General features: G+C 44.7%; 2 protein-coding genes across 2 annotated transcripts; both read left to right on the forward strand.

The window, feature by feature from the left end:
- The first annotated feature begins 2,686 nt into the window (after positions 1-2,686).
- LOC146643040 (LIM/homeobox protein Awh-like) lies at positions 2,687-6,850 on the forward strand. The gene is made up of 7 exons (XM_085396810.1): positions 2,687-2,855; positions 3,199-3,317; positions 3,845-4,053; positions 4,130-4,238; positions 4,320-4,452; positions 5,598-5,824; positions 6,470-6,850. The coding sequence occupies exons 2-7, from the start codon at positions 3,201-3,203 to the stop codon at positions 6,848-6,850; spliced, it is 1,176 nt and encodes a 391-aa protein (XP_085252936.1). The 5' UTR covers positions 2,687-2,855; positions 3,199-3,200.
- Positions 6,851-9,166: 2,316 nt separating this feature from the next.
- qrfp (pyroglutamylated RFamide peptide) lies at positions 9,167-9,742 on the forward strand. The gene has a single exon (XM_085395210.1). It carries the CDS (start codon positions 9,167-9,169, stop codon positions 9,740-9,742), a length of 576 nt encoding a protein of 191 aa, XP_085251336.1.
- The last annotated feature ends 10,318 nt before the right edge of the window (positions 9,743-20,060 follow it).

Genomic DNA, 20,060 nt, shown 5'->3' on the forward strand with positions numbered 1-20,060 from the left:
AGTGAAACTAAACAGCTGCGCGGGTTCATCTGTTGGAGTCAAGGTTGCATTGTGACTAAACACTCTCTGTTTGCAGGATATGAATGAAATTATTCTTTCTTTTGTTTAATCTTTAAAATGTTGAATATATTAACAAAGAGCGTGTCAGTGCAGTTTGAGCAGTGTCGTTTACTCAAAGTTATTCTCTCTGTGATGCACACAAGGTGTCACTGAGCAAATGTCACAGAAACTGCACCTGGATCAGCAGGAGGAAGAGGAGGAAGAGGAGTATCAGCAGTGTTGGAAAGGTTACTATGAAAATGTATTCCACTACAGATTACAGATTACATGCCCCAAAATGTATTCTGTAACGTATTTCGTTACGTTACTCAATGAGAGTAACTATTCTGAATACTTTGGATTACTTAATATATGATCATGCTTTTTACAGCTACATGAATGTGATTTATTACTGTTACTGAAGGCTACTCTCCACACCAACACCAGCTAGATTCAAATCATAATATAAATGGTAAATGGCCTGTATTTATATAGCGCTTTACTAGTCCCTAAGGACCCCAAAGCACTTTACACATCCAGTCATCCACCTATCCACCCACACACACACACACACACACACACACACACACACACACACACACGTGATTGTAGTCACCCTGGGGCGCACTGACAGAGGCGAGGCTGCCGGACACTGGCACCACCAGTAGGCAACGGGTGAAGTGTCTTGCCCAAGGACACAACGACCGAGACTGTCCAAGCCGGGGCTCGAACCGGCAACCTTCCAATTACAAGGCGAACTCCCAACTCTTGAGCCGCGCTCGCCCCCCATATAAATGAGTAACAGTAGGTGGACATTAGGTCAGGCTGCACTTTTTGCAGCGATCTCGTGTAGAAACTATTCGGCGCGTATATAAAACAGGTCCGCGGCTCTGAACCGTAGTAAAGGACCTCTGGCTGATACGTCGGGTTCGTGTCGGCTCGTAGCTGAAAACTAGCTTTACTTTGTTGTCTGTATATATATATATGTATATATGTATATGTATATATGTATATGTATATATATAAGCTGGAGCCACTCGCCTAGCTTGGGAGTCACCGCACCTAGTGCTCCGATTACCACGGGGACCACCGTTACCTTCACCCTCCACATCCTCTCCAGCTCTTCTCTGAGCCCTCGCCGTCATTGTGGATGTTGGGTATCGAAGAATCCATAGGTCCCTCATCCTATTCATGTAGCCCCTTCCGCCGGGGTTACTTGCGTAGTAGCATTCCAACAACGCCCTGTTTTCGTCCCTTGCCCACCGATGCCTTCTTGTTCCAGTAGCCCACTTTTCGTCAGGGTGCCCTGGTTCCTCAACACCTGACGCGGACCTTGTTGATCCGGGCGACGTCCGAGCCGGCATGCCTTCATATTTATCTGTCTCGCTCATGTCTGCGGTAGGCTTGCTTAGCATAGGGGGTCTAGCCTTAGGACCCTTACTGGATACAGACGCCCCAGGCAGGAATCGAACTTGCGATCCTCTGTTCCAAAGGCGTGTAGTCTAACCACTACGCTATCCAGCTGCTATATATATATATATATATGTATATATATGTATGTGTATATATATATATATATATACATATGTATGTGTATATATATATATATATACATATATATATACACATACATATATATGTATATATATATATGTATATACATATATATATATACATATATATGTATGTGTATATATATATGTATATATATACATATATATGTATGTGTATATGTATATATATATACATATATATGTATATATGTATATATATATATGTATATGAGATGAGCACTGTTATCTCCACTGTAGACCACTCCACACAAGCTGATATCAGCTGGTTGTTGCTCAAGTGTGCAGAAAGAAAAAAGTATGTAACAGCAGGTAACACTGTGACATTAGTGACATATGTAATGTCATTACAGTAACTGTGCATTGTAACTGTTATTATTACCACGTTATACCCAACAGTGAACATGAATTCTGTCCAAATGTTGCTAAATGTTGAGCTAACACTAGCTTGATGATATGAATGATGGCCTCAGGTCACCTCACCGCCTGTGTCCCATAAATGTTGTGTGTTGTTCACATTCTGGTGAAAGGTTCGGTGACTTTAGAAGCTTGATCTCTTTGTTAGCAACAAGTACACCCAATAAAATCACCCTTTCATAAGCCTTAGACCGTTCACGTGATGGAGCCCTGTGATTGTAGGGCAGTCTAAGATAAGCGTACGTTCATGTTTAGGACATGAATGATTCTTTCAACTGTGGAGAAAATGTCTCGTGTTTGTTGCCAGTTGAGTCCATGTTCAGCTGAAGCATTGAGGTGTCTTTTCATTCTTCACCTCAGCTCCCAGATGTGCTTTTAAAAACCTTTTGTTTTTTAATTGGTCCCCAGGGTGCAGCTCCCACCCTCCCACCCTTCTGCTCACCAGGAAACCAATCACAGTGGATCTCACCTGTCCTCTGAGCCTGCTTGTTTACAGGTGTGTGTCCGGGGCGTCACTGGGGACAGACCAGTGATCAGAGGCGGGCAAAGCGATTGGCTGAGAACGAGGTGGAGGCAGGTCTCATGTGAAGGGAAACCAGTCCCAAAACCACGAGACAGGTGGCTGCAGAGACACCTGGAGGGCTGAGGGCGCTCAGGTGGTCCACTGCCTGGAGGAAGAGGCTGAGACTGAGGAGCGTTTTTGTTCAAGCAGAGCGGCGTTTGTGGCTTCAGCAGAACGAACCTGGTCCTTCTTCTTAAAGGGTTTGGAGAGGGTTCGCACAGAGCACGCTCAGTGGAAAACCAACCAGAAGCTTCTGAACAGCACAGGTAAGCTCGCTCCATCTCCTCCATCCACCTGCATCGCAAATAAGAGCTGCAGTAATGTTCGCATTTCCACCACTTTCTCATTGAATTCATATCTTCTATTGTCCTGTTGGTAGCAAAAACTGTAAATGATGATGACATAAAGAACCCAAAGGACAAAATGAAGCCTTAAAAACATGTGATACATTTTTCAAAGAGACGTAAGGATGAGTAGAAACGAATAGAAACGAATAGAAACGAATAGAAACGAATAGAAACGGCTGACTCGATGTTTGGGACTCTGCTTGTTGGTCGCGACCTTCACTGAGGTTTTCATCGCTCTGATGACGCCTCCTCTGCTTCTCAGTCATGATGTCGCCAGATGACCGAGCCCTCGACGACCTGTTGTACGGCAGTGACCTTGGTGACGAGGTGGAGGGGGCGGAGCTGGGCGGCGGCGCAGAGGAGAGCGCTGCTGCAAATAACGTGAATATTATATTTAATTATTCAATTATATAAAAATAATATAATATTATTGATAGTAATATTTATTAGTATTATTATTGTATTATTATATTTTTATTCTTGTTTTATACAACATTAGTTTTTATATTTTACTTGTACTCGACTGTCTGTTGACACGTCAACTGTCATGTTGTTGCTGACGGCCGATCAGTCAAAAGTTATGATTTCCTTTTACACACATGGTCTGATTTCACTCATCTAACAGCTGTTTTCTGGATAAAAACACTCCCTGGTAGATAAAAACCAAAACACAGCATCTGTACTGCTCTGGTTCATTTAAAATAACATTAATCAGTGAATAAAGAACATTTTGTTGCTGAATCTGATACAAAAACAGTCATAATCTGCTTACAGTTAAAAGCAGTTGGGAGAATATTCAGGTGTTTGTCGGCCTCCTGCTCAGTAACTGTGCAATCACATTTTCTCTGATCCAGATGTGACATCACTGTTATCAGTAAATGTTCACTGACATTGAATCCGTCTGTCAGGCTCAGGCTCCAACAGCTGTGTCCATCCAGGAGCCAGTGACGTGTGCCGGATGTGGCGAGCAGCTGCTTGACCGCTTCTTCCTGTTGGCTGCGGGGAGGGTGTGGCACAACCCCTGTCTGCGCTGCAGCCAGTGTCAGTGCGAGCTGCAGACGCACCCGTCGCTGTACTGGAGGGACGGAAACATCTACTGCCAGCAGGACTACTGCAGGTCTGCGAGGTCTCGCCTTCCATTGCTTCCTGTTTTTCACCTTTCTGACTCTGGTGTGCTTTCTCCTCCCGCTCAGGATGTTTGGAGGCGGTCAGTGTGCTCGCTGCTTCCAGCCAATCCCAGCTTCTGATTTGGTCATGAGGTCTGGTGAGCTGACTTTCCATCCTCACTGCTTCTCCTGCCAGGTCAGCCTTCACGCTTCGTCTTATTATTTTCAGGTTAAAGAACTCTGAATAGATGCAGACGGTCTGTCCGATGTGTTGCAGGAGTGTGACGTGAAATTAATGCCGGGGAACTTGTACTGCATGCAGGGCGCCAACCTCTACTGTCAGTCTCACTATCAGAGTGACGGGGGCGTGCAGCCCCCCCCCGACCTGCAGCCCAAACAGCATCTAGATGGTGAGTGTGAAGAACTTCTGGGGCCTTTGTGGGCATCTTATTTGTTTTATCTTGTCGAGCTCTCCCACTCTGTTTGGATTTAAATGTCAAATACAGGAAGTTCCGACCACTCGACTTTAATCACTTTAAATCAGCTCCGAGCAGCATTTGGAGATGTTGCTCCCAGCTGGGAAGTCCTCCACTCACTTCACACATGATGATGAGCCCGTTCTCACTCATGGAGCTTTAAGTATTGCAGTCACTCCCACTCCCACTGTGGGAGTGACGCTCCCGCTCTGATGAAACAATCCTGTCACTCATGGAGTCGTCACGTTTACTGCCAAACAGTGAGAGAAGGAGTGAAAACTGATGCAGTGTTTGTGTCACAGCCTGAGCACCGAACCACACTGTGTGCAGAGCAACACAACAGTCACCTGCTCACACCAGCAGCTTTTCCTCATCTAAGCCTTTCCTAACATTCACATCAGCGGGAAACCAGCCCGGGATCAAACTACCAACCTCCTGATAGATGACCTGCTCGTGATGCCGAGTTAACTGGAGCAGAAATATCATGAAAACACGGCGACGGAAGTTTCACGTCCATGGAGGAAAATGTTGGTGTGGAGTCAGCAACCTTCCAGCTCTCACTGTTGATTTTATGTTTGCAGTTTTACGCTCTGACCACCGAAACTAAGATGATGTTTCCAACTAAACGACATATTCAGTCACGTTTCAGGACAGGTTAGATTTGTACCTGGGACGACTTCAATCTGACCACTTACCTGCAGGTCGCACAAGCCTTTAACGTCCATTTAACCCCCCCCCCCCCCGGATATTAAAGTCGGTCATCAAACAGCTTAAAGTACTAACGACGAGATCTGGACGAGTTGAGGATCAAACAGAGGTCAGAATAACAGATTCTTTATAAAAGCCGGCATTTACGCTTCGCTGCTCCGTAGTCCTGATACAGTCACTATGAGAGCGCTACGGAGGCCAGGGTGAAGACAGTTATTAATATTTATTATCATGAAACCATCAAACGTGATTTAAAATGCAGTTTAGTCATTATGTAATAAAATGTTCAAATCCTTTTCTCAGTCAAACTTCTCTAAAGTTCATTTTGAATGAAAGTTTTGTTCTGCTTTGTTGGTCGGGGCCGAATTCAGCCCAGGTGTCAGGTGAGGGGGAGGAGTCTGTCAGCAGTCCAGAGCCACGATCGGACGACAGGGCGGCAGGTGGGCGGATCCCCCGGAGGACCAAGCGAATCAGGACGTGCTTCCGCAGCGAGCAGCTCAGAGCGTTGGAGTCGTACTTTGCCCAGAAACACAACCCCGACGGTAAAGACTGGACCTGCCTCGCACACAAGACCGGCCTGCCCAAGAGAGTCCTGCAGGTACAAACGTCTGGAAGGACGGGCTCCTTCGAGGCCTCCGTTTAAAATGAAACGCCGCATTCTTATTGGCTCAGCAGTGTAAAAGTCAAAGATCCTCACACGCACAGGGTTGAAGATGAACACTGACTCACACAGTTCTGATAAACGATGAAGCTTTGCACCGTCTTTATTTCTGCTGTAGGTTTGAGCACAGGCTTCTGGAGCGGGCCGCCTCTGGTCATTAGAGGAAGTGCAGGTTTAGTCACTTCCTGTCTGGTTTCATTTCTCAGCCCCGACAGAGCCGTGGGGTTTTCTTCTGCTGCACACACATTTATCTCTTTCTGGTTGTTCTTCAGACCTTTTAGAGACATTTCATAGATTTGTGCCATCTTTGAGTTTTTGCACATTTTCATGCAATTTTCCTCCTTTTTGTTTGTTTGTTGTTATTTTGTGTGTCTGCAGCTGTTCTGTTTGCAGAGATGTAAAACAAGCACGGAGATGCAGATAGACTGTAATCATGTGCAGGTACACAGCTGTGGTGTGGGAGAGGTGGGATGCTTCCACTCACGTGGGCCCTTTGTCCTGAGATGAATGGAAATGGTGTGGTTTACTGTGGATTGTGGGCTGAGTGACAAACGTCTTCTTGTCCCTCTCGTTGTCCCTCAGGTGTGGTTTCAGAACGCTCGGGCCAAACTCCGCCGTTCCCTTCTCTCCGATGACTCTCAGGTCAACTCGCCCTCTGCTCTTCCGAGAGCTGCCACCATGGCAACCAGTCCCTCATCCCCGACCTGCTCCCCGCCGGACCGATCGCAGCCTTTTCCCACCAGCACCATCGACCAGCTGCAGCTGTCCCTGCTCACCTCCCCGCTCAGCGAGCAGGTCATCAGCCACCCCTCCCAGGAGCTGCTGCAAAGCCCCGACTTCTTCCCGGACTACGACTCCCAGAGCGCACCGGGGTGCATGTCCACCCTGGAGGTCCACGGTGACTTTGGGGAGGCAGGAGGTGGAGAAGTTAGCGCTGATGCTTTTGGTCCACATTACTGTTAGTCAGTGAAAACACAGTAAATACATGTAGACGGCGTTCAAACTGTGACGAGCTGTCGGATTTGTGAGGTTGATAATAAATATATTGTTAAAATCCAGCTTTCATGTTTTTCCTGTGACGTGTCGAGTTGTTTGTCTGTTTAGCATGAACCTAAGAGCTTGTTGAGTTTCATGCTCTGCTCTCACTGACGAGAGGCTCATGGTAGGAACAGGACACCACCATGACCTCGCCTGTATGATCTGAAACGGCATATTTCATTTTTACCATTCGTTGGCATCACATCCTGATCACATTCACTGTTTTTCTAATGAACGATCGACTTCCTCGTGTTCCTCGAACTACTTAACGAGTGCATGTGATGGAAACAGTGACAGACTTTCTTCTTTCAATCATTAAAAGGCCGGAGGTGAAGCATTTTTCTCAGAAATCAATTCTCAGCAGATCTGTGGTCACATAATTGGCAGTAATTTGAGCGCAGCATCATTCGGTCTGAGGTCTGGATCCGTCACAGAGACGATTCCTCATCATGAATGACATTCTTTCAGGTGTGTCTGTGTTTCCCCAGCGAGCTGACATTCATAACGAGCGGCGGTATAAGGAAGGAATCCCTCGCCGTCCTCAGAAATGTCCTAATGAGTCACCCTCAACAATCAAACGGCGATAATTGCCATGACTCGCTGGGCCTCTGTGATGAAGTGGGTCATCGTTTCTCAGAAGAAAGTATGAAGGTTATCGTGGTCGGCGCTCGCCTTCTCATGCGTCACAGGGCCGAGTGACCAATGGGCGACGGCGGGGCGGCAGAGGAGAGCGGGCAGTTTTTAAAAAGGTCAGATGTGGAGATTCTTCGAGGAGATAGAGCAGGTCATCGCACACGGAGCAAGGTAAGAGACGGCTGCAGGTTTCTGCTGTGTGTCTTCTTCGTTGGTGTTTTCAGTGAATTATTTCCAGATTAATTCGAGAAACAGCGTTTCAGTCAGTTTAGAACTTTTCATGCAGGTTACTGAAATATTAGAAATATATCAAAACTATTAAAACCAAAGGTTGGAGTTTATCTCAGACACAAACTGAGCTGTGAGCGAGATCTCTCTCTACTGTGAGCTCACCATGGTATGTTGAAGGCTTTTATTGTGAAAGACAAACAGGAAGAAGCCTTTTTCACATGTGCAAATATAGTTACTTTGTTACTGTACTTAAGTAGAATTTTCAGGTATCTGAACTTTAATTGAGTACTTTTTTCTGGCTACTTTTTACTTTTACTCCCTACGTTTTTTAAACAAAATGTATTTTCTACTGCTGATGTTTTACGTATCAAACTGAATTGAGCCTAAACAGAAACACATGAGAGGAAATCCTGTTTGTTTGTTAATCACCAGGTAAGATGAGATGAACGAGGAACAGCTGTGGGCCACAGTCAGGGGTTAAAGTTTTTATTTATCCATATTTAACCACTGCTGGTACTTCAGCATCCAGCTCGCTCTACAGAAGAGGAGCGAGCGTGAAGGGAGTGACGTTTTTAAAGTGTCAGGTAATTTGAAAGGCAGCGTTTCTATGAGCTCAACAAACATCAGCAAACACACAAACTGTGTGTTTGTCTCACAGTGTGCTGCAGCTGCTTATTTCAGGGGGAGAAAAGACAGGGAGCTTAGAGTTAAAGGAAGGATGCTCATGTTGCTAAATCTGTGTGACATGATGTTTTTCACAGGGTGAAAGCTGCTGCTGAACAAACTGAGTCACTTAAAACTGCAGGGTTAGTTTGCTGCACTGTGGTGGAGGTTACAGGCGGAGTCGGCGTCTACCATGTAAAACAGCTGCTGTTTTATCTTTTTCTCTGCTCGTGTTCTTTCATTACAATTAAAATTTAAACTGATTTAAAGGTTTTATTTCCACTGATATTGTTTTTTTTTTACTTGAATACTGCAGTATAATCAGTACTTTGACTTATACTGCAGTATTTTTAACACTGGTATCTGTACTTCTACTTAAGTACTGAATATGTGTCTGCTGAAAAAATAAAACTCGTCAGATTGAAGAAGTTTCTCTAAACGTTGTTTATCTCCGTACAAATATTCATTATTCTATCTGGTTACTGACAGCACTTCCTGTTTACTGGGCGGAGGCAGATTCAGGGTTTGTGTGTGTGATGAGACAAACTCAATAATAATGTTCACAGTTTTTTTCTTTTGGTTTTTACTTCAAATGCAGTATTTTTACCCTTTGTTTAATAATATTTCAGTTCCTCTCTCGACCGTTATCATCAGCTGATCAAAGCTAATAAACACATCAGTAACCTGCTGATAAAAGTCTGTTTCTGTTTCCAGATGAGACTTTCTTTTCATCCTGGTGCCTCGCAGCTCGCCCTCCTCTCCTTCGCCCTCCTCTCCTCCATCCCACACCCCGTCACATCATACCCTTATCCTCCCACCGCCCTCCTGCCCACAGTGGGTGGATCTGAGCTGGAGTCCACCCTGCTGCACCTCCAGGCTGCTCTGGAAGAGCCGGGGGACGTCCGGAGTGAAGCCTGGGCCGAGTGGCCTCGAGACATCCAGCCAGGTGAGGAGGATGACCAGTCGTGGGAAGAAGCAGCTCTGCTGCAGGCCCAGAGAGGAGACCTGATGGCCCAGCCGTTGTCGCCCTTCCCTGGGGGTCACTCTCTGGAGAGAATGCACTACCAGGAGGGGGGAGAGGGGGAGGACGGGTGGAAGAGGAACGATGCTCTGACCTCCATTGCGGGAGGACTCCAAGCTGTCAGCCGTGAGAAGGGAGGGTTTGGTTTCCGCTTTGGGAGGAAAAGATGGACAGACGGGGAGTGGATGGAAGGAGGAGAGGGAGAACAGAGGAGGACAAGCGGAAGTGACGAGGACGGAGTCAACAGGGACAAGAGACGAGAGCGATGAAAGAAAGAAAGGCTGACACGCTTCAGAGGGGACTGCCAGATTACAGCACACATCATGAACTCTGTAAATGTGACACCTTTTAATTTCATTTTCAGAACAACATGGCACAAAAGTAAACACATAAACGTGGTAACCTGAGAAACGAGATTTTATCCTATGCTCTTGTTCTCCTTCTGAAACAATATGAAGGCTCATGTTACTGGATGTACAGAACAAGCGCGCAGCTCGTCGTGTCTAATCTGAAAGTGTAATATAAGCATGTGCACGGAGCTTCTGTCAGTGTGTGTGTTTGTTGGCTTGAACATGACTCATGAATAAAGAGCTGGGAGGTGCAGCTCTCGGCACAGCTGCAAAGGCTGGACGTTGTCTTGTTTTCACTCTATACTCTTCAGAAGCACCTTTACCTCAGGAACAACTGCACCAGCTCCTCCTGGGAGCAAAAAGGAAACAGCACCACAGAGTCCTCCTGCTCCAGCCACTCCCTCCAGGTGACATCACCTGCGCTTCATCTCCCGACGTCACATTTTCAGCTCCCTCCTCTGCTCTGACAGAGCTGCATGTTTGTCCCTTATTGACTCGTTTTTATCTTTACGTGATGACGTATGAATCCTGCCTCCAGGTACAAACTACCCTCTGTTTATTAAGGCTGTTGTGTTTTTAACTTGTTTTAATGTTTTGTATCTTGTTCTATTTAATCTGAACAAGCCCCTAAAAACAGTCAGTGATCCCTGTCGGCCTCTCACGGTTTTTATCATCACTGTTCATTTTAAAGCTCAGTTTTTAAACCCTTACGATGTAACTATAGCCCAGCAGCAGTATATGAATGACTAACCTCGTATTGTGGATGGATTATCTCAGTTGTTCTCCTGACTGAAGTTTGGTCTGTTTACAGCATCCTGCCATGCGATTACATTTGTCTCTAACCATCAGGAACCTTAACGTTAACTTTTAGTGGAAAAAAGTTAGCGTTCATCCTCCAGCTTCACTGTGCTAATGCTATGCTAACATAGCTGTGTCGCTAGCAATCACGTAGTACAGCGGTCCCCAACCCCCGGGCCTCGGACCGGTACCGGTCCGTGAGTCGTTTGGTACCGGGCCGCGAGAGCTGAGGCTCAGGTGTGAAATGTCTGGTTTTCAGGGTTTTTATCGGTTTTCAGAGTTATTTTGTTATCGTTTTGATCGTTAACTCTGTTTTCCTGGGTCTTTTCACGTGTGTTATGAATAAATCTTCTGTTTTTCGGTACCGGTACTAGTTTTACTCTGTTGTATTTATCCGCGACACCTTAAAGGCCAGTCCGTGAAAATATTGTCAGGCATAAACCGGTCCGTGGCGCAAAAAAGGTTGGAGACCGCTGACGTAGCACATCATTATATAGCATTATATAGAAACTAAAGTAAAATCTAAATTTAAAGTTAAAACAGACACAAGTAAGACAGACGTTGTGCAAGACAGAAGTGCAAAATGCATCCATAAATATTAAGTTCAATGAATGACTGCAAACACAGCCAGCTCTGACTTAAAAAAAGATTTATTATCACTTTAAGTCTTTATTCTAAAAAATATTTCCCAAAATAACTCCGTGTGTAAAATATCTGTACTAGGGTAAAAAGCAACGACTAGAATGAAGTAGTGTCAAAGAAACGCGCCATTAAAATACCTCAGAAGATGTTCAGGACAGAAACTCATCGATTTCACTTTATTAGTTATAGAGAATAAAAATACAGAAGCATTAAAACTCTGTAACATTTGTTTTATGCTTCCTAAAATATATCTAAATATTTAACAATGGAACAAAAACACAACAGTAAAGTTATGTTTGTTTGTTTATTCATCATCACCTTTATTTATAAAGCACTTTAAAACAACCACAGCAGAATAACGAGTGACCTGCACACAGAACAAAAGTTGGTCCCAGAAATATTAACGTTCATTACATTTTTCAAATTAAAAGCATTAAATGTTAAACACCTGTCAGTCCTGCTTTTATTGACCTCGTCATTATTCATCATCACACAGTGAAAACACAAAGTCACAGAGTCATACAGCAGATATTCCACCGATTTATTAAAACATGAAATCAGTGTCATAGTTGTGTTTCCTGTACTCTAACTGCTCACCCTCATGATGGCGTGACGGTTAGCGTTAATGATACCACAGTGACGGTCTGTATGTTAGAAACAAAGATGATTAAACCTGTGCCGTCTTTAGTTACCAGTTTAGAAAATACTGGCGGCAACGTCCTACATCACCTCGTTCTCGAGTTCTCGCAGCCACAAGTGTGCGCACACCTCGCCCACCCAACCGTGTGACGACACCGCGTCATCAGAATTTTACCGCTGTGGGTCAAAATGTGTAAACTTAAAGCACATATATTTTGTAGCATCATGTCAGACCAAACATGTTCTCAGGCTCTGAGCTGCTTTAAAAAACACTGACGTGCGACTTAAACTCTGATACTGCCCTGAGACGTGACGTGCACCGCAGCTTTAAAAACACCCATCCATCCACTTCAGGGTCACTGGAGCCTCAGCTGCCATAGAGCGAAAGGCGGGGTAAACCCTGGACAGGTCACCAGCCTGTGGCAAGGCTGACACACAGAGACACACAACCATTCACATTCACGGGCAATGTAGGTTAATCAATTAAGCTATCCTTACAAACTGCATGTCCTTGGACGAACCCACACAAACACAGGGAGAACATGCAGACTTCATACAGAAACACTGCCTGAATTGAACTCAGGACCATTTTGTTGTGAGGCAACAGTGCCAAACACAATGCCACCGTGCCGCCAGCTTCAAAAACACACAAAACACAACAAAAGCAGAAAAATGCAGAAAAATCGCATTGAGGCTGTTGTTGTGATTTGGTGCCATATAAATCAAAATGAATTGAGTTGTATGACCTGCTCTGCCCCCCAACAGCAAACATGTGTTACAGGAATCATGTGATTAAAACACACATTATTATTACATTATTTTCACAGATTAACCCTTAAAGCTTTCTTTAAGCGTGTTTCAGTTCAACTCTTCACATCTTTTGGTTTCTGTCACTTCCTCAGCCGGTCCGTCACATTATTGCGTCCCCAGAAACACTGTGGTTGTGCTTGGTCTGCTTCTGCAGTGTTTTCTGTTTGCTTTTTTTGTTGTTGTTGTTGTTGTTGAAGTTGGACCTCTCAGGGCCACCGTAGATTTGGCTGCAAGGGGCATTAACAATTCTTTAAACCCATCCATTGAATTAAATGGAATCCCATTTAATGCTGATCCACCTGTAAAGTGCAACAAATGTTTGTGTTGTTTCGGTAAATCTGGTCCCACCGAGTCTCGATGTGCTTCTGTGGAAGCTCTGATCTCCATCTGCAGGGATGAACGCAGCAGCGTTATTTTACATGCTCAGTTACTCATAACTAGCAAACCCCATTGATACAAACTTTAGCTCAATTTGAGCAGTGATGCGTCTCAGAGTCGGTTTGAGGTAAACAAAAAAAGGAAGTTTGAGTTAAAAGAAACAGCTGGAGGAACAGTTTGAAACTCATCAGGTTAACTGGTCAGTCTGGCGGCGTTCTCCTCCTCCTTTACAGGAGAGGTGAAGAAGAGCAGGGTGCAGTGGGTGGAGAAGAGTGTCACAGTGATGGCAGCACGAAGTTTAAAGACGGTGGTGAGACCTGCCACACCTCCAGGGGCATCAGTGCCTCTGGGTGTGGCAGCTGGCACATCTGGAAAAGCTCCATCAGTGCTGACAGGTAGGTAGCATTTGGAGCATCCACCCAGACGATGTTTTCATGTTTCAGCAGGACGATGCTAAACTGCAGACTGCATCTACTCTTAGGAGAAAGTCCACCTGCAGTCCAGACCTCTGACCAGCTGTGAACATCTGGAACATCATGCAAGCAACAACAGCAGGAAGCAGAGTCAGGACAGCTGCTGTCCTCAGCTCAGAGGAGGCGACAGAGACGGTGATGGTGCTATTACTCACTCTGAGCCTCATTCACCAACACATGCACATGAAACATAAATACACTGTGCAGAAAACAAGCACACACAAAACTCCGTGAAACATGCACACCGCCTCATTGTGTGCTTCATCTTATGAGCCTTCACTGTGACTCGTGCACGCTCGGAGGCAGTTACACATCTGAGGGCAGAGAATCGACACGTGTAGTACAAAGTATAGTACAGTAAATTGTGCAAAGTTTACTATCAATTTTCTCAAAATCCGTACAGTAATTTTTGCTGTGGATCACAGGGTGCAGAGTGGGGGTCACCCAGAGTCATAATCCAGTGAAATATCTGCGTCACCTCTTACAGTTTTCCTGTAATCTGAGGTTAAAGACGAGGATATTAAAAGTACAGTAGAGTAAATTGTGCAAAGTTTACTATCAATTTTCTCAAAAACCGTACAGTAATTTTGGCTGTGGATCACAGGGTGAAGAGTGGAGATGGCCTAGATTCATAATCCAGTGAAATATCTGCGTCACCTCTTACAGTTTTCCTGTAATCAGAGCTCAAAGATGTCAATATGTGGAGTACAGTAAAGCATAATGGGAAGATTTTGCTATGAATTTTCTCAAAATCCATACAGTAATTTTGGCTGTGGATCACAGGGTGCAGAGTGGGGGTCACCCAGAGTCATAATCCAGTGAAATATCTGCGTCACCTCTTATAGTTTTCCTGTAATCTGAGCTCAAAGATGAGGACATTAAAAGTATAGTTGAGTAAATTGGGTAAATTTTATTGTTAATTTTCTCTGAATCATACAGTAATTTGGGCTGTGGATCACAGGGGGGAAAGTGGAGATACACTAAAAATGGGAGTGGATTGTGAAGTAAAATAGTGTCAGGACACAAAACACTGCGTTTCTAAGCCGGTCTTCACCCATACCGTAATATACGTAAGAGTAGTGCAACCACATTTTCGGTGCGGCTGGCGGGGCGGCTAGCTTGACTGCGACTTCGTAAGTGAGGGCTCACTTGACCGCAGTGGCTCTCGTTGGCTGAGCACGTAACTCAGGCTCGTGCCCGGCTCAGGTTCACTCTCTTTGTTTCTCAATAAAAGAGCGACCCACAGACACGCGGGACTAACGGCACAGCCTGTGTTAGAAACGGGGACTCACCGGCGCTCTCCGTTAGTCCTGGAGCCCACAGCAGCAGAAAAGCCACGATGAACATTTTAAATCCCTTTAAAGCCTCGGCTCCCCGATCACACCGAGTTCATCCGAGTTCACGCTGCGTGTCCGACAGAGAGATGCTCTGAATGAGGCAGCGCTCAGAGTCACACAGCCCACGGGGGAAAGTACCCTCTACACCACGTGAATATAACTGAAAGATGAGTTATGTGTGGAAGTTGCTGAGTAAAAGTAACCTTTGATGTGAAACCCTTTGTATTTCTAACGCACATTTAAAACAACAGAAGATTATTTTTTACGTAATTTAAATTAAATAACTGTGGTTCAAAGAAACTGTTTGTGAAATATCTTTTTATTATTGTTTATGACATTTTAAAATCTTCTGTCCAGGTCTGATCTCAGGTTGCTTCTATTTCTGTGGATTTCTGGTAGAGGTTTATTATATTTGATGCAAAGCCATCTGATGACTAAAGTATCATTTTAACCACACTCAGTAAGCCCGGGTCAGGATGGAGTGAGTGAGCGAGGCAGACCGGGTTGAATCCGTGGAGGTGGAGTCACACTTCCTGCTGTCAGGAGAGGAGGTGGAGGAGGGCCACGTGGCGAGAGCTGGGAGGACAACATCCGGGTTTGAGGAGCCTGAGAAGGAGCAAAGTCCCCCGTGGATGAACAGTGTCGTGCACGCCTGGACTCTGAAGTCGTGGCTTTGGTTTCCCAGCTGTGAAACACGACCTGTGAGGATCGTCCTCCCGTGACGGCCGTGGTGCAGAGGGCTTTATTACTTTGGCCTCCATCAGAGACATCCAGATCATTCCTTCCTCTGATGCTCTGCCTGATCTTGGAGAATCTGACTCGACTTATTTCTGACAGTGATCGCCCACTGTGCCATGCTGTAGCTTAGCATGTGAGCATCTCTCTGACCCCGGACGCGTGGATCATATAAGACTGTATGTAATTCTTAACTGTGGGTATTTTGTGCAACACCAAGAAAGAACAAATAAGAAAAACACTGACACAACATCTACAGTGTGCACGTGCTGAAGCTCCGCGCTCCAACAGCGACGCTTCAGAAAGAGCTCAGTGTTTGTAAATCTGCTGAGCTACACGTGTTTAAACAGGGTTTTAACAGGAAGCTGCGACGTTTGGTGCATAAGAACAAATCTTTATTTATAAAATGCTTTAAAACAACCACAGCTGATACATTGGAACTAATTAAAAAAAAGTTACATACGATATAAATAAAAGCCAAATCATAAAAAGAATAAAATAATTAATTTAATCAATTATTTTCGTAAATGCAACGATAGAAAAGGCCCCGCCTCCTCTGAGCTTCCTCCTGATCTTCCAGGAGCTGCTGGTCAGCTGACCTGAGCGGCCAGCAGGGTGTGTGAGGATGAAGACGCTCAGAGAGGTGGGCGAGACTGAAGGCGTTTAAAAACAAACATGAGAATTTTAAAATGAGCTCTGAAGGACACAGGCAGCCGGTGAGGCCAGCACATGTGCTCTCTTACCAGATCCTGTTCGCGCTCAGCTGCAGGCGCCAGAGCAGCGACTGACTGACCCAAACACCGGGAGAGTTACAGTCGTCCACACGGAAGAAATAAAAGCATGGATCGCTGTTTCCAAGTGCTGCCAAAGAGAAGATTTCACTGCTGCCAGTCGCCTTACATTCTAAAAACTGGACCACTGCTCTGATTTTAGTCCAATTTAAAACCAAAGTCAGTAACAAAGGTCTAAAATAAACTTCCAGGAGTCCCAAATCTACAGAGGAGGACTCACAGGGACCACTGGGTCCAAACACCAGCACCTCTGTCTTCACTTAAATTTAAAAAGTTGAAAGCGAAACGAGCTTTAACGTCAGAGAGAGGTTTTATGGAGACGCCATCCTTCTGCTCTTCTAAGGAGGAACCCAGAGGCCGTAAATACAGTAAAACAGCAGTGGACACAGATCCTAACGGCTCCTGTGTTCTCGGGGATCATGGAAGTAACACATAAACCCAACAGGACTGTACACAACACATGCAAGCAGCTTTTACATAAAAGACTGTAACACATTTTAAACACAGCTGTCCTGTGTCACAGCCAGGATCATTTTCAACACTTTGAACAATGAAGGAAGAGATTTCAGGATGACCGATGTCTTACAGCAGATATTTCACTGATTGATCAAAAGATTGAATCAGTTTCATCACGAGGAGAGAAACACATTAAATATAAAGAAGATAATCTTATTACATAACAAATAAATTGTGTTAAGAATCAAATTATGATACAAAAAAGACTAAATTAAGGTGCATAAAGAAAGTTGATGAGCATTGCTGGTCCATGAACGCGTGTTCAGCCTTGTGACGACTCGTCTGCTGCTCTTCAGCTGTTTGTCAGCTTCAGTCTGAACGTTAGAAAAAACAATTTAACACAATTAAATGTGTTTAATTGGCAGCCTGTTACTGTGGCACACGGACGGACTGAATACACTTCATGACGAGCCTGTTGTGACCCTGCTGCTAGCATTAGCCGCTAACAGTTCTGCTGAGTTTCCAGGTGGGATTTAAATCTGGTTCTTGTGAGCGTCGTAGATTAAAAGTGCTCGTTACTGTCTGAAAACAGAAATTTTTCAAATGTTTAATCATCATGTTTCTGCCCCAAACACCCAAACCAGCACTGACAGATATACTGACAGAGTACCACGCCTCCTTTTCACGATTCTTTATTTCTGATGGCAAATCCATTGTAATGAGGAAACAGTCCAGAGGCTACTGTGGCACATAAAATCTATTCTTAAATAATGAATTTAAAATAATAAATATTTTTAAAATACTTCCTCCCACCTGGTTTGACACTGAAACTTGATGAGTGATCAGGCTCTGAGCTGTGAACAGTTCCTCTGACCCATCTTCTTTAAAAGCATTTTGTCACATTTATATGACGATCAAGCAGATTTAGCATCTATTTTATTCCCGCTGCTGCACAAACCTGCTGTAAGAGTTTGCTTTGAGTCAACATGTATTTACAAAGCACCTTTAAAAATGATCCCACTTTCTTACCGTCTTAGAGCAGGCTCATTTAAATGTCCCTGTGATGGAGGTTCGGCTTAAAGGGGCAGGAACACTTTTTAAAAGCCATGTGTTGGATTCAGTGGAGTCACATGACTCTGGCTGTTAGCTCCAACAGCTGTGAGGATGAAAGAAAAATTAGTTTATATGCTCAGGTACTCAGAACACATCAGTGTCTGCCTGCTCTGGCATCTTCACGCAGTCTCTTTGATGAATCCTTTTACATCCAAGTTTAAAGTGTGAATACAATCAGAATGCAATGATTACAATGCAACACACTCCTGCTATAAACCAGGAGTCGATTTATACAAACACAACTTACTAACATGAGCTTTAGACCTGCTAATCATTTTCAAACCAAACTTTGGTGTCTAACAGAGATTTGAGTTGACAGCAGATAAACGTTGTCTTCAGACTGACAGATGAGGAAACTCTAAGGTTGCTCATCAGGCCCCTCTTCTGTGGAACCAGCTTCCAGTTTGGATTCAGGAGACAGACACTATCTCTACTTTCAAGATTAGGCTTCAAACTTTCCTTTTTGCTAAAGCATATAGTTAGGGCTGGACCAGGTGACCCTGAATCCTCAGTTATGCTGCCAGGGATTCCCATGATGCATTGAGTTTTTCATTCCAACTTTCGCCAAAGTGACGCTCCATAAATTATTGTAGAGTCTTTATTACAACATAAAGCACCTTGAGGCGACTGCTGTGATTTGCCAGTATATAAAAACTAACCTGAACTAAACTGTATTAAACACAGGCGTGTGAGTATGAACAGTTAGCAACGAGGTACAGTTGTTACCCAGTACACCAGGCCTTACCATTTGTCGTGTTTTTTATACAGAACCAGGAGAACCACAGCGACACCGACGACCACGAGCGGGACGACCACAGCAGCGACGGGGATGTGAACTGAGCTTCCTTCTGAGTCTGGGAGCAGACGATCGTCTGAAACACACAACACTGTGTTTGTTACTGTGACACAAATCATGAAATCAGCTGTGCAGGTGAGGAACATGTGACCCTTAAACTGAACAGAGCAGCTTCTAAACAGACTAACAGCACTGCTCTCTCTGCTGATGACTACACTGAGGGAAACAGCGCCCCCTGTGGATGTCAGGTGGTACACGGTACTACACTGCTGTGGTACTGAGGCAGGCCAGGCTGCATAAACTGACCAATCAGATGACAGGATGGTAGTGCCCAGCCTGTGACACCTGCGCGTGTTTTGTGTGTTAGTAAAGGAAACCATGGCTATAACTGGCTGTGTTATATCCACGTACAGCAGAAGGTTTCTTACCCCAGTCCTTCACAGCATGCTCATTGGTTAAAACCTCCACGTACTCTCTCCTCTGGAAGGTTTCATGGTGATTTGGAAGAAGTCCTGAGCTCTTCAGGCCGTCATCTGCAGTCAGGACACGCCCACTCCTTCTGATCGTCACTGTGAGCTCTGCTGGGTGGAAGCCTGTGGCGAGGCAGGTCAGCACCACGTTTGTATCCACTGTGGAGGCCTTTGCAAACGTATAAACCTCAGGCACAGCTGGAGGAGAAGGATGTTATATGTTTGTAGACTTTCTGCCCAGTTTGACCCATTTAGCAGACGTCAGCCTGTTTAAGGCTCTGATGTCTATTCTGTGTGACTTACAGCAGTTATGACATGGTCTGATTTTCTCACCCAATAAAGGAATATTTCATATATCAGTCGACTCTTCATTCTATCAGACACAGTTATCACAGCTCGTACATTTGCTTTTTACACATGTATGTAAGCATTGAGCCAAATTTAGTAATGCCAACATATTAAACGAACAATATTTGTCTCTTATATATGATACATCTGTATACACACTGTCAAAGGTACTCGTCTTTGAGTGAAGATTTAAGGTGATAGGACATATAAATAAATACAACTTGAATCTTTACTGAAGCTCAGTGTTTGACACAGAGTTCACTCACATGAATTTCACTCAAATGTGCTGCACCAGTGTACCTGCACATGTGATGTGACAATAAAAGTGATTTGATTTGCCTGCCCCCCTGGCAACACTTTGCTAGACCCGCCCCTGCACAGTTACCAGCTGTCAGCTGCTTAGAAAAGGATCCTGGTGTTATTAGTCTCTCAGAAACAGTTCATAACTTCA

Source organism: Rhamphochromis longiceps, linkage group LG22, assembly GCF_057381845.1.
Source record: "Rhamphochromis longiceps isolate RC_006_pf linkage group LG22, R_longiceps_female_GT1.1, whole genome shotgun sequence".
Lineage (NCBI taxonomy): Eukaryota > Metazoa > Chordata > Actinopteri > Cichliformes > Cichlidae > Rhamphochromis > Rhamphochromis longiceps.